This window comes from Anopheles marshallii, chromosome 3, assembly GCF_943734725.1.
Source record: "Anopheles marshallii chromosome 3, idAnoMarsDA_429_01, whole genome shotgun sequence".
Classification (NCBI taxonomy): Eukaryota; Metazoa; Arthropoda; class Insecta; order Diptera; family Culicidae; genus Anopheles; species Anopheles marshallii.
Genome location: NC_071327.1, coordinates 19,419,289 through 19,433,613, shown reverse-complemented (window position 1 = coordinate 19,433,613; position 14,325 = coordinate 19,419,289). Strand labels below are relative to the sequence as shown.

Sequence of the window (14,325 nt, the reverse complement as noted above, 5' to 3'; positions counted from 1 at the left end):
ATTCATTTAAGACCGATCGCGCACTGATCGCGAAACGATCGTTCCATCTTTCTTTCCCGCCTCGAGAAGGGAGCGATTGTTTTCAGATCTGTCTGCCATCCACCACCGGCAACGAAACGCCCGGTTGCATTCTTTGTCTTCCCTTCCGATGCGATGGATAGGCGGGGGAAGGAGCTTGGCTTGTAGGGGGAAAACTGCCGGAAACCGCGACCGAGCTTGATCGTTGTCTCGTAAATTGAATTCACTCATTTTCACCGCAAAATCCCCGGGCTGTGCGAGCGCATGTGTGGTGCGTGGTGTGGTGGATTTACACGTGTAAAGTGCCGCCAGGGCTTTGCCGGAGTTTTTTTTGTTTCTCTCTTTCCGACCGCGCGCTGTGGCGTGAGGTGAGGCGCAAGACTTCATCGATTAATCGAGGCCGATAAATCCGTTACCAATCGGTGGCATGATTTGTGAGCGGTGGAGTCAGCAAGCATGGTCTGTCTGTTTGGCTTTTGTTCTCGTGCCGCACAACGGCCCACCGATCGCCAATGCGAGCTTCGATCGGACAAAGAAGGCAAAGGCAGGTAACTTTCCACCGCTCCGCACTGTGTGAAGTTCGTCCTTATCGAAAAAGGCCATTATTTTATACGCGCAACTCGCGTGGAAAAGCCCACAAACAAAGCCATCGATTCCATCGCACGCAGGGAAATGGTTTTGAAAATGCGCAAACCGTCCCTTCGGTTACGGCCCACCGGGGCCTTGTTGTTGTTGCGAGATAATTCCATCCATTCCGGTTCGATTGCGATAAAGACCGTTGCCTTCTGCGCTGCCAACGCCAGCCGTGTGCGTTGTGCCGGTGGCTGGAGCTTGCGAAAGCTTGATAAAGAAATAATTTAATCATTATTTACACAGCGTGCAAAACCGTGGGCATCATAATGGTTGAAAACCGATCGGTGGAATAGGGGAAGCATAAATAAGTACGATTTTGAAGCAGTTTGAAATTCTTTCGATGGGAAAATGTGGCAAGATGTGACGTGGAGGTTATTTTATGTATTAAACGTTAATAGAAGTATGGTTAGCTCTTAACTAACGAAACATCGATCATCACCAGATGTAACATGGTGAAGTTCCGGTGAGACTTTTCATAAGCCGTTTATTTTTGGTTGTTGTTTTGTTGAGAGAAAATCATAATTACTCCTTTCATTGAAAGTAAAATCAAGCAAATGAAGCTACGCTTCGTAATTAATTTGCAAGACCAGACGAATGCAGTTATGAAAGCGAACTCCAAACCTTTTAGTTGCGCTTTCAGTTCATTTGTAAACCTCAACGCAGGGAGTTTCGTCGAAGTTTCTTCTCTTAAGTTCGTTTTTCATTATATTTTTCCAGCGAATTTCCAATATCGAGTTAAGGAAAGACACTTTAATAACAGCACGTTTGCCAAAACGATTGTCCTCGGAAGTTCTCCCATTCCGGTACCGACCTTCCGACAAATGGATGGCACGCTTCACGCGCTATCACCAATCCGTCAAAACACCCCCGAATCCCGAAGGCTGTTGATCTCCAGCTGATCACCTCGGCCGATCAAGAGACCAAATTTTAGTGCTTCTCAGAACTTGTTCGGGCAGGTCCTGCTGAACGGTAGCATCCTCGGGTGACATCTTCCCAAACACAGAAACCTCGTCCGCTCCGACGACAAGACATCCCGTGGGTATTCGTAGTTTTCTGCCGTCCTCTAGACATCCTTCCTAGACAAATGTTTCTCCGTCCTGTTTTTTTGTTGTTGTTGTTGCTCCTCTTCTTCGTATTCCATTGACACTGTCAACTCCCATGAGATGCTTACCGTCCTTGCCTAGACAGAGTTGGCCTTGTACTTGTACGGTGAAAATGAGCCATTAGAGACATGGAAACTTGGATTCGCTACAAAGCTAAGCAAAGTACAACCCACAGGGAGTCACTCGTATGCAAACACTGCACTTGTCGCTATTTAATGCGAGTCGTGCGACTGCTGCTTCATCAGTGTCCTCGACTGCAGTCGATCGAAGGTTTAAGCCGAGATTAAGCCGAAGGTTACAAAAACACCCGAACGAGGCGTGGAACTGTGGAGTGCGAATGACTTGCGCGTGGCACACATTATGCGTGATCGTTCCTGACGTCCATGCTGGCTATTTCAAGGATGTTGCCCGTTCGCACTGTACGCTTGAAGCTGTCAATTGTCACTTGTTAGGCAAAACGCGATTGGTTGTTTAGCAACCTTATTAGACGCTGCTGACATAAATATCGCCGAACGATCGTGAATGTGTGAAACGATCAATCTATTAGCGGTTGGGCACAATTGCACATCGATCGCGGCTATTTTGGGGACACTAACAGAAATTGATTGGTACGCAATATCGATCGTTCACATAATTGATCGATCAGGGACGGATTGTGGGATTGGGAAATGACTCGTCAGATCCAGAGGAAGAATTGATCCAGCAATTCAACAATTGATTTGTTTGGTTCGAAATATAGCACCGGAGTGATAAAAGTCTACTCTATTTTAGCGTGGTAACAGGAGTTGCTGTATAAGATCAATTGTACGATGTTTTAAAAATAACTTCATTCGACAATCACGTTTCAGGTGTGACTTTGGGGGAATGTCTTGGGGGTTTTTCTCAAATTCTAGCTAACAAACCCCATGTCACCTTGAAAATCTGCAAGAATAAGGTGTGAATTGAATCATCATCATGTTAATATAAGGCCTTTTTTAAGAATCTAAAATAGCTCACTTCACACGCACAGTATTTCAAACACGATTGATCTAACTCTGGATGAATGTTTTTTATTCGCCCTTCTTAGAGAAATACCTCATTTGCAATGCCAAATTTAGAAGCAAATTAGATGAAAATCAACCCTTATTGCTTTTTAATTCTTCTTACCATTACACCATAATTGCTCCAACAAATCACGAAACCGCGGGCTCCGGTTCGATACGGCTTGCTGCACCGAAAATCATTGCGAGGTGTAATTTTCAAACCAACAAATGTTTTCCTCCACGCTTCCGTTCTCATTCTCGCTGGGGAGGTTTTTTTTTTTGTATTTTGGGGAGAGCAAAATGGAAGCGATCCACGCCCTCGGTCGGTGCGGTCATGATGGCGCACAACGAATCGAATTCTAATCGGGTTAATTGTAGACCATTGAATTCATTGAAGCTGCAATTACGCACCGAACGGTCCTGCTATGGATTTTGGGGCATGTGTCGGCCATCCCATGTGTCGGGGAAGATCGCGGGGAGTCAAACGGTGCTGGGGATGAGTTGGAAAAAGTTTAAATTACACATGAAGGTTTCAGTTGGTTGGTTGGTAATTTTCTATTGAAATTCCGTAACACAACAACAACAAAAAAACGCTTCCAATGCACTGGCACACACGCAGGAAGGCTTTAATGCCGATAAAAAAATAAGGGTGAAAAGAAAAATCGATCCTCCTCCATTGCGCAAACGGGTTAGAAACTTGCGTTGGAATGTTGCTGGTGAGTAGCTGTGGCCGCGGAGGGAGTTTTTGGGATAAGTCTAACATTCTTCCCCGAAGTCGTTTCTCCACCTCTTCCCCAAACACGTGGATGGATTAGAGAGCAAGTGTTTTTTGGGGAATTAGGTACGAAGAAAAAACACAATTACACAAGTGAGCGGCAAATGAAGGCACCGGAGCCTCCGAAGCGGCCACTCAACCGGGGGCTCTGTGAAGTGAAGTGCTTTGGAAATGAAAATCATAGCCCAATGAAAAAAAAAAAACGGACCAAACCAACAAATAAGCAATAGGGGGGGAAAAAACGAAGAAAAATGAAACTTAATTTTCCCGGTCGGTGTTAATTGAAGAGTCCAACGTACCGCCATCATGATTGGCCGCAATTAGGTTTAATTGTTTATTTATTTACGGTTATTGTTTTTCCCGATTTCCGTTTCACACTGATGGGGGCAGCCTGGGAGAGCTTAAATTACAGTATTAGGAGCAAAAAAAAAAAACAGATGGAGTCTTGCAAAGCAAAGAAAAAAAAACGTTGCAAACCTAGCGAATTCCTCTCGTTGCAGGTGCGTTTTAAGGTGCAGACGGGTTTGAGGTTCCACGAAACGTGGAAAAGTCGGCAAAAAAAAGCTTTCCTTTCGCAATAACCTACCGGATGTGAGGCCCTGGGTGGTAGGCCAGGGCAGCCGGGCATGGTCAGGATTCCAGCGTTCTATTGCACCGGGGGCAGTAAGGAGGGTGAGTTGAATTTTTGGAGCGCAAAACCCCAACCACGGCGCAATTATCGCGGACCACATTGAAGGCGCAACAACTGTGCTGTGAAGTCAACGAATTAATTAGAAAAAAAGCAGCGGTAATAATGATACAGCAGGAACAAAAAAAAAAAAACAAAACCTCCATTACTGTACCTTGGGTGTTTGATGGGATGGAGCTTGGACGTAATGAATTTTCAAACGGCCACCGACATAGGAGCCATGCATTTTGGGGGGGCTGCAATGTGTATTGCCGTTTCGTGAGAAGGAATGTGTGTGGGATTTTTCTTGACGGTGTGTGGTGCTATTGTTGTGGCCCCTATTGGTTTGGAAAATTTGACGTTAGTTCGTTAATCTATTTCATTATTTTGTAAAAATTGTTTTAAAAATGAAGGAAAACACAGCAGAAGACACATGGAAGTAGCCATTTTTATATGATAAAAATGAAATAAATGAAATAAAAAACATTCAAACGTATATAGGTACTATTTCCTACTCTCGTCTCGTGATTTCCAAATCTTTATCGTTTTGAAGACGCGTAACGAAGAGGAAGTTTTTTTTTAAAAAGAAAGTACACAAAAAGAATAGACCACACACCTTGAAGCACAACAGACAATGGGCGCCATCTGCTTCAAAAGTTATTTTTAAACGCCAGGCGCTTTCTACTGACGCCGATTTCTAACGGAAAGACCACACACAATGTAGCAAACATTTCGCAGGGCCTCCCCGTAGGAAAAGGCTCCACGTGTCGTGTCGCGTTTTGTTTGTTCTTGCTGGAGCTAAAAGCAGACTGTCTTGCAGTGTCTGGCTAGGAAAAGCCATCTGCTCCCACAGATGGAGATGCGTGTAACTAGACTCACGCCTGAGAAGGACATTTTCAAAAAAAAATCCGAACGCACTCCAAACACAGCATCACGCTAAAACCATTTCAAAGTCAGTTGCAAGTTTGTGCTGAAAACCAAAAAAAAAAAAACCCGGGAAAAACAGAAGGACAGTAAAAATCGTACCCGTACAGCAGACGCAACAGTACGGATATTTCACCGAAAAGCAAACCACCACGGTTTTGGCGGCGCCGAAACACGTGTGTGCAGTCACATGTGAGGGGTTAATTTCGAAAATTATACAATTGAAAAAATAACATCTCGATTCGGCGGACGACGACAGCGACGAGGACGACGGTTCTGGATGCGTTCGGAAAACGCAAGTCGAACCTTGAAAGGTGGGGGTTGAAAAAACAACAAACGGCAGCGATGGGGTTGTTGGCGCAGGAAAAACGCACCCCCTTTTCGACGTGTGTGGTCCGTGCGCGAAAGAGACGTCTGCCTGTCGCGTATACGCGGTAATAGAGTTGTATACCGTGCGCACGCACACACTCGCAACGGTTTTCCCCAACCATTTTAATCTTTTTCTCGTGTTCTTTCTTTCTCTCGCACTCATACGCTAAACACGCCCCTTTTTCTCTACCTGCACACCACCAACACATGCAGACGCGTTCGTTTTGCTTCCCATTCGCACCACCAGAGTACTCGATGCGTTGTGCTCTCTTTACCGTCACTCGCCGTTACCAACACTACGACAGCAGCTACCCCTTCGCGTAAGGGAAGGGATGATGGAGGCGCACGTGCGAGAACAAGATAGCACAAGAAGCGAGAAACTGTTTTATTTCTGCTGGAAGGGAAAACAAGGGAAAACGACGGGGGTACGGGGTAGAAAAAAAAACAGGGAGTCTGCGAGATTGAGACTGTCAGTCAGGGTGCGTTTGACATTTCATTTCATTTCATTTTCAGACATTGTCACATCACAATTTATCTCGTGCGTCGGTCGAGCTCGGTCCGGTTTCGGGATATATTCGAACGCGTGATACGACAGTCGAGTCGGTGCGGCAACACACACGGGAAATTGAAGAAGAATTACGTGGTACGCCGAGAAGCGCGGGCAGTGATTGAATATTGTGTTGTTGCTTTGCGCCCCTTGCAGCAGGGCCAACACGTTGTGCGGTGTTTGCAGTGTTTTTGAATGCATTTCGGAACGTTGATATCGTTAGTTGGTTCGGTATCCTTTCTTAAAGCCCCTTGCAGTGAACGGTGAAGATTTAAACATTGTTTTGCGTGTAGTGAGATAGTGAGTGGGTGAGTGTTGAGACCTTTGAGACGAGTGTTCGAGACGAGAGTATAGTCGGCATAGACCATGGCCCTAGAAGACCGCTGTAGTCCACAGAGTGCTCCGAGTCCACCGCATCATCACCACAGTAGCCAGAGCCCGACGAGCACGACCACGGTTACGATGGCAACGGCAAGCCCGCTGCCTGCGACGACCACGGCTAGTGCCACTAGTTCACCTACCCGCGACGAGATGTCGCTAGTGGTACCGATCTCTCCGCTGCACATCAAGCAGGAACCGATGGGCACCGATGGATTGCCGCCGATGCAACCAATGCAGCCTCTACCTCCGCACCATCACCACCACCATCACCTGCCCCAGCAGCCGCATCATTCCCCGCACCAGCCGCAGACCGCTCCTACAGCCAGCATATCCTTCTCGATCTCCAACATTCTGAGCGATCGGTTCGGTAAGACACCGGGCGAACAGCAGCAATCTTCCATCCGGGAACCGAGCAGTCCCGGACCGATCCATCCCAGTGTACTGCTGCCCTACCCGCAACACATGCTTCATCCGGCCCATCCTGCCCTGCTCCACCCGGCCTACCATACCGGTCTGCACCACTACTACCCCGCACCGCAGCATCAACCGATCGTGCCACAGCCCCAAAGACCTCTGGAGCGAAGGGACAGCCTGTTCCGGCCGTACGACATCAGCAAAAGTCCACGGCTTTGCAGCAGCAATGGAAGCAGCTCGGCCACTCCGCTACCGATGCATCCTTACCACACGGACAGTGACTCCACGCAGGACTCTACCTCCGCCCCGAGTCCCGCCACGTACGGTGACATTGCATCACCCTCGTCCGCATCCTCCGCCATCACCACCCCGGCCACTACCAGCAGCCCAACGGGCAGCGTGTATGACTTTAGTCGCAAAACGAGCGCCCTCGACCATCGGGCAGCACTGCTCAGTGGGTTCAGTGCGGCCGCCAGCTATCCCAAGCTGCACGAAGAGATCATCAACAGCCATCGGAAGTTCCAGGCGAAGCTGATCGAGTCGCAAACGAAGGCGGCATTGGCAGCGGCCGCTACGGCTGCTGCTGCCGCGGCCGTCTCCCATCCGTCTCACATTCCACCGCTGGGGAGTCTCTGCAAAACGGTGTCCCAGATCGGTCAGCATGTGGCCGGTACGGCTAGCCTTAATGGGGCGAGTGCAAACGGAATTCCTAATGGCAATTCGGCCACTTCCACCAAAGCTACCCCAAAACCAATTCCCAAGCCACTGAGCACGGAGGTGAACGGTGCGACCACGGGATCATCCTCGCAGGATACCGGCATGGAGTCGTCGGACGATGCAAAGTCGGAAACGAGCAGCACTAAAGATGGCGAGAACGGCAGCAATTTGTGGCCGGCCTGGGTGTACTGTACGCGGTACAGCGACCGTCCAAGTTCTGGTAAGTTTCAAGACTAGAAAGAGATTAAAAAAAGAGAGCGACAAAGAGTGCTGACAAGTCATTGGAACATGTAGACAGTTTGTCATGACAGGCGAGGTGTAACAATTTGATTACATACTAAGCGAAGGAAACGATGTCAACTAACGGCTGAAGGGAAAATCAATAACCGCACCGCACCTTTGGTTTTTGTGTCCAACTCTCCGTGAGGGTGTTTGCAGTTTGCATTTATCAAGAAAGGGCCATTAATTGGTGTGGTTTCTACAACTTCTTCAGAAGTCAACTGCCATACTGTTGTGAGGGCACCGAGCACAATGTGACGCACTATAATCATAAAGTCAACGGTGGAAAACCGCAACCAGGACGCATTGTGCAAACAATGCACGAATGTGACATTTTCCTTTCTCGAACAACGAAAAATAAAAAAGGTCATTGGAATCAGTTCCAGATCGATCGCTTGCTGATTGTCGCTTGTCGCTGGATAATTGAATCAAAATGAACCTTCCCACAAGGAGGGTCGTGTGGAATGGGCTAACAGAAAGACACTAATGACAGCGACTGCGACTCAGAAACACAATCTGTCCGTACAATATTTATAGGGTTTTAATCACGGGGCTCCTCGCACAGCACCCTCATGCTGCGGGCCCTTTTACGGATGTAGAGCAGTCACAGCACAGCGCCGCGTGTACTCCGCTGGCATGTGATAATTTATTCATAACCCTCATATTTCTGTTATCGCCTCCGCGAGCATCCGATATCCTGCGTTCGGGACCCCGCGTTTTATGCGCCCTGGACCGGTCACACATACAATCAATAAAAACGGAAAACGGCGGCCCTCATTAGCACCCGGGCGCCCAGGAATTTTGACGATAATTTATGGCCCGTCGTCAATAGACGCCCGCGGAAATACGTGAAGGTTTTTTGTTGGTCTGAGTTGGTCCCAAAACCCGATCACGCATCGCCCGGAATAGATAGCCGCCTTACAGCCGTGAAGAGACTTCCGCTGGCCGGTGTTTAGAAGCGCCTTTTCTGAAACATTCGAGTTTGAAGCTCAAGCTAATAGGACGCATATTTTTGCATTGGACGCTCAATTTGGTGCGAAATCGTGGGAGTAATTCGTTCGCCGATAAGCTTGCGGACGATTTAACGCACCATTAGCGGGCACAATGTAATGTGTTCGGATCGAGGCAAGTGAAGCGTCCGCACGGGGTTGAGCGCTTCATATTTCCGTTTTTGTCTTGCAGCGATCCCTAGAGCCCGCCCGCTCGCACAAAACAAGTTGTTGTTGCTAGCACGAGCTTAATGATCGTAGCAAAATCAAGATAGATCGTTTAATTTACTTAAACATCCCTTTGCAACTCCCTGGGAAGGATTTATTTTCTCTCTTGCTTCTTTTTTTTCTAGTACCTTCCTTTAAATCCTGTTTGCTTCAGCATTCTAGCGATGGATCTCCCTGGGAGAAAATAAAACCCAAAGCATACACCAACACCGATCGCGGTACATTAAGAAATAATAAATGAATTACGGACTCGACACAACGCCATTGGGCGAAAGAACACACCGAAACAAAAAAAAACTCGTCCGTCGATTCCCGATTGCGAATAATGATGATGATTGCAATCGCGTCCATTTTGACTGTGTCTGGTCTCCGGTGTGTACCCATTCCGCCTGCCATTTGCTGTCGGGTGCAATTGCGCGAGTGCAATTGCACGTTTACGATAGCCATCGCCACAAATGCTGCGCTTCGTTTTGCCTTCGCCGTTCGATTAATTGAGTCGAAAAACATAAACCCGCGTGAGTACGGGGGTACGGTGTGTTCCCGGTGCTGAAATTTGCACTGGAATTGCTTCATTTAACTAGCCAACTACTGCCGCAACGTTGTGCGCAAACGTGCACAAAGAAAGCCCTTCCGAGTGGCATGAAGTTAATTAATTTACTATCGACCAGCTTTCTTTGCGCGCCCAGGAAAATACAAGGCTCTCCGTTTGCCCTTTTCAGGGACGAAGTTTTATGTCCCAAGGCGGGGTTGTTCCCCAAGGGTGATACCACGAGTAGAAGATCCGGGACTTCAAGTACACTTTTATACTCTTGTACACAGGTTTGCCACCAGCCACCCTTAGCTTAGACCAATAAAGCGGGCTGATATTTCAATTTATTAGAAGCAATTAGAAAAAATTCCACCCTGTTGGCGTTCGGTGGAATTTAACGCTAACGTTTCGTAACGTCGTCCGTCAAACATCAAGAACCTTTTCGGGAACTTTAGCGAGAACCCTTGTTTCGTGATGGTTATGTGCACGTAAACCCTTTTTTCCCCGAGCGAGCTACGATCATTAAATTATGAACGCAATAAAGCGAGATCGTAAAACATTGAAGTAGCTTAATAGAAACTAATTCTTCTACAAAACTCTCACCGAATGTTTTGGCGTTCACTCCGGCTATGTGTGAACTTTGACTTGCTCGGACACGAACAAAATCGTATCCTCCGATTAATAAATCAGAAAAAAAACTATTTCCTATCGATCGATCGATTGATCGGCAGTGGTGGCAGTAGCCGCCTCTGCTTGTCAAACACATCGTTCGAACAAATTAATTCCCAATCGTAACATCGCTTAACAGACCCTTTTAAAAGTGTTGCTACAGCCCTCAAATACACCTTCCAATTGAAGGCCGCTTCAATGCAGCTTCTAAGAAGCATTTTGTCGACAGATCATCTGTCAGTCGTCGCCTGCTGCGTTTTTCGGGCCTGACAGTTTATTTCTCACCCATCTCGAAGCTTGCTTTGTGTAGCAATCATCCGATTTCGGGCCGATTAGAACTACACTCAGGGTGCTGCCCCCCCTCCGTTTTGTTCGGCGTCTGTTTGCTGTGTCTTTTTACTAGTTTTTAATGGGGTTTCATTTTTCATCCCAATATTCCGATATTGGATGACCCCTTGGTATTTTTTTTCCTCTCTCCATCGGTAGCACACAAAACGGGGTGACACATTTTTTCCCTTCGGGAGCAAAACATTGTCAGCTTTCGTCGCCCGTGTCTTTTATCGATCGGCGTTAAGTGGGTAAGCGTGCGTGCTGGCCGTTCTCATTTAATCACTATCAACGATGCTTCCGTACGATTGTGTCGAAGAATAGGGTATAAACACTACACTAGCTCGTGGCTGTTAACTGTTGTTATTTTTAGGAATGTGTAAGAACAAAAACGAAAATGCCAATCGTCTAAATCACACACAACAGGAGCAGTTAGTTAGTCAGTGAAATTCCACCACGGCACCTTGCAGCGTGCTGGATGAATTTCTTCCTCATCGAGTTCTTCACACGATAGCCGTTCCTCCGGGATGCCGGTGTTAAACGGACGGCTAATTTGTGGCATCTCGAACTGTTTGTTGTTTGTTGCGTAGACAAAAATTGCGCCCAACAAACGTAGAAAAGCCACGGAAAGGTTGTGTGTGCCACTGCGTTCCAAGGGGGTCCCACCACCACGAACCGCGAATGCGATTAAGTTCTTTGTTTATGGGAATGCGTCGTCCGTTTGCGTTCATCAAAATTTTATTTCCATCCATTTGTGACGATTTACGCCGTTCATATTCGGGGTGCCCCGGTTTGTGGACGCTACAGGCAGCAAGGTGGAGTTCCACAAAACGCACCCCTTTTGTTTTTGGTTTCGCTTCTTTATAAGTTCTATTAAAATGTCAAATTATGATAAACCATCGAACCGTCGTGGAAAGGGTTTTTTTTTTGTGAGACATCCGCGAGGTGCACAATGGCCGAGTGAGTGAGCTGTAGTGGCTTCTATCTCCGGCGGTCTCGCGGTGTGCCGGGAGGGGGCCCGCTTGCAACAAACCGGCCATTAATATTCATCCGGCAAACCGCGCGGACCCCGAAGAAAGGACGAAGAATTCACGTACATTCTAGCTGTGTTGGGTTGGGGCCGCAATAGGGAAAAAAGCAACGCAAGAAGTTCGGCTCGAATTAATTATCGAATTAATATATTAATTAACCTTCTATTCCCGTAACGCGGGACCCGGAAAGTGTTGGAAAACCCCGGTGCGCAACTGACCCCGAAGGAACCGTACGCGGGCTCGCCGGAGCTCATTAATTAGTGCGATTATTTATTTCGACTAATTTAAATGAAGCAAACCCGCAAGCGCGCAATAGCGCGCAAGAAGCACACTGGCCCCTAGCGATGGGGAGAAAAGTAGCGAAAGCGTCGTGTAAAATTTATGAACCTCGGCGAATGGAAATTCGAGTCTCCGGGACTCCGGTGGGTTTAGTCCTAGTTCCCTTGGGTTCGCTGGGTAATCGTAAAAATGGCTCAAAGTGAAATAAACACATTCTTCTTGCGCGGTGCCGAGGCTGACGAGCAGCCCGGCATTGAGCTTGGTCGAGGTGGATGGGGGTCGTGGGTTTTAATCTTACGGGAGCTTTCTTCCTCACTCGAGTGTCTTTCGAGCTCTTCAGTAACGGCCATTTGTATGCCAAAGCAGCCAAGAAACCGAGGAACCGCAACGGTGCTAATGCAAAACAAACAACACCCGCCAGCAATGCAATGACCAGTCTCGATCTCGTATGCTCGCACAAGAAATAAACAAGTACGATCATTCGCTTTCACCTCTCTGCCATCACGGCAACTCATCTAGCTCCCCCCTCCTAGCACCTTCGTTTATCTCATCCGACGGTTAATTGAATTAGATAAGAGCGACAGTAATGATTATTTATTCACCAACGTTTGCGGCCCTCCCCCCCATGGGGGAAGGGACTGCTTGCTTGTATTTGCTTGCCGTTTTGCAGCGTCGTTAAAGTCGGGTGACATTTTTATTAATTTTCTGCTGTGTCGTTTGCTTCCTTTTCCCCTCCAGGTCCACGGTACAGGCGCACGAAGCAACCGAAGGAGAAGGGTGAAAGTGAGGAGAAACGCCCGCGGACAGCATTTTCCAATGCGCAACTGCAAAGACTGAAGGTAAGCCGGTCCACCATTATCCCAGTCCCGAGTCATTTCTCTCGCCAATGTCCGGAAGTCACACCGGGAACGTTGCAGTTTTGGTTTTGGGTACCTTTCAACCCACAACCCACAACTTGCACCCAACTGTATTCGATTTGTTCTAATCGTGGCCATTTGTTTCTTCTCCGCTATCTCCCTACTCCGTTGCTACCTTAGAATGAGTTCAACGAAAATCGCTATCTGACGGAAAAGCGGCGGCAAACGCTGAGCGCCGAGCTGGGGCTGAACGAGGCACAGATCAAAATCTGGTTCCAGAACAAGCGGGCCAAGATCAAGAAGAGCTCGTCGGAGAAGAACCCGCTCGCCCTGCAGCTGATGGCCCAAGGTCTGTACAATCACTCGACCGTGCCGCTCACGAAGGAGGAGGAAGAGCTCGAGATGCGCATGAACGGGCAGATCCCGTAAACAAAAAAAAAGCGAATACGAAACAACTCCAACAGGAGAAACACGGACCTGAATCCATATTTCTCCCAAACCCCCCCTAACTCCCTCTCACAGGGTACAAGTAGCAGCCCCCCTTTACGCACCCGAAGATGGCACCCTCGCGGAAAGGGCATAGTGATGATGATGATCCGCGGGTGCAATAACGAAAGAAGGATCTTCACAACAAGTAGCACAAATTCATCGCGCTCCGGTCCTGGGAGATGTCCTGAAGGTGTTTTTGGGCGGAAACAAGATAAAGCAATACTATGTAGCAGGCTAGAAGGCAAAGCGCAGGAACGACAAGGATACCTTTTAAATGTTTAAGCACACCAATACATACACTGTAAATTATTACCTTTCTCTCTTAGCAGCTCTCTTAGCCGTGTCCTTTTTCCGTAGATTTGCACAAAGCAAGCGGTGTTTAGTAGCAGTGTGAGGTGTATATATATATAGGAATCATTTTGTTTGTTTGTACATAAAATAGTGCAGTAGATTCAACGGTAGCGATCATTCGCTCTCTTGCTTTCGAGCAATTAATGGCGGTGCTTTTAAGTTTATGGAACTCTTCAACATTTAGACATGAGGCGAAAACCAGCAAAAAAACAAACTACAACCAGTTATTTTCTTGACAGAATAATGATGAAATGAAACAGAATCGCTACGAATGCCTCAAAACGGTTTCAATTCGCTTGAAAGGGAGGAGAGTTTTTAAGGGTTAGCTTTTAGTCGAAATGCGTCCAAATATGTTTCTATTAGTGGGTAAGAGCGCCGAAGCAGAAGAAGCGACACCTGAAAGCCGCCTCGTTTACAGCCGAGCAAGCGTAATATCTACATTTCCTATGTAAAACGTTGCAATTTATCGTTCTAGCCTGGTAGGACCCCGTTAGCACCCTAAGCCACAGCAAGCAAGTATGATATTATCTACAATTATGATATTCTATCGATAAATCGTCCAGCTCCCCCACAATCCTTTAGCAAGTATAAAGAGAGTTGTTTACTGAAAATGTGTTGTTTAGCAGCAGCAGGTTAGGAGTAGCGAGCGAGCGTTCAACACAACATTTATGGAAGAGCGAAAGAGGGAGAGAAAGAGAGATTTATGTAGCTATAAGTATAATGAAAC

At 47.4% G+C, this 14,325-nt stretch overlaps 1 protein-coding gene across 1 annotated transcript; it reads left to right on the top strand.

Annotated features, from left to right (window-relative positions):
• Positions 1 to 6,424: 6,424 nt before the first annotated feature.
• On the top strand, positions 6,425 to 13,187 carry LOC128711613 (segmentation polarity homeobox protein engrailed). The gene is made up of 3 exons (XM_053806494.1): positions 6,425 to 7,790; positions 12,640 to 12,740; positions 12,939 to 13,187. Exons 1-3 carry the CDS (start codon positions 6,425 to 6,427, stop codon positions 13,185 to 13,187), a joined length of 1,716 nt encoding a protein of 571 aa, XP_053662469.1.
• The last annotated feature ends 1,138 nt before the right edge of the window (positions 13,188 to 14,325 follow it).

Coding starts and splice junctions, on each gene's coding strand:
- LOC128711613 (XM_053806494.1), top strand. CDS start 6,425: ATGGCCCTAGAAGACCGCTGTAGTCCACAGAGTGCTCCGAGTCCACCG. Junction 7,791..12,639: donor CAGCGACCGTCCAAGTTCTG/GTAAGTTTCAAG, acceptor TTTCCCCTCCAG/GTCCACGGTACAGGCGCACG. Junction 12,741..12,938: donor CGCAACTGCAAAGACTGAAG/GTAAGCCGGTCC, acceptor TTGCTACCTTAG/AATGAGTTCAACGAAAATCG.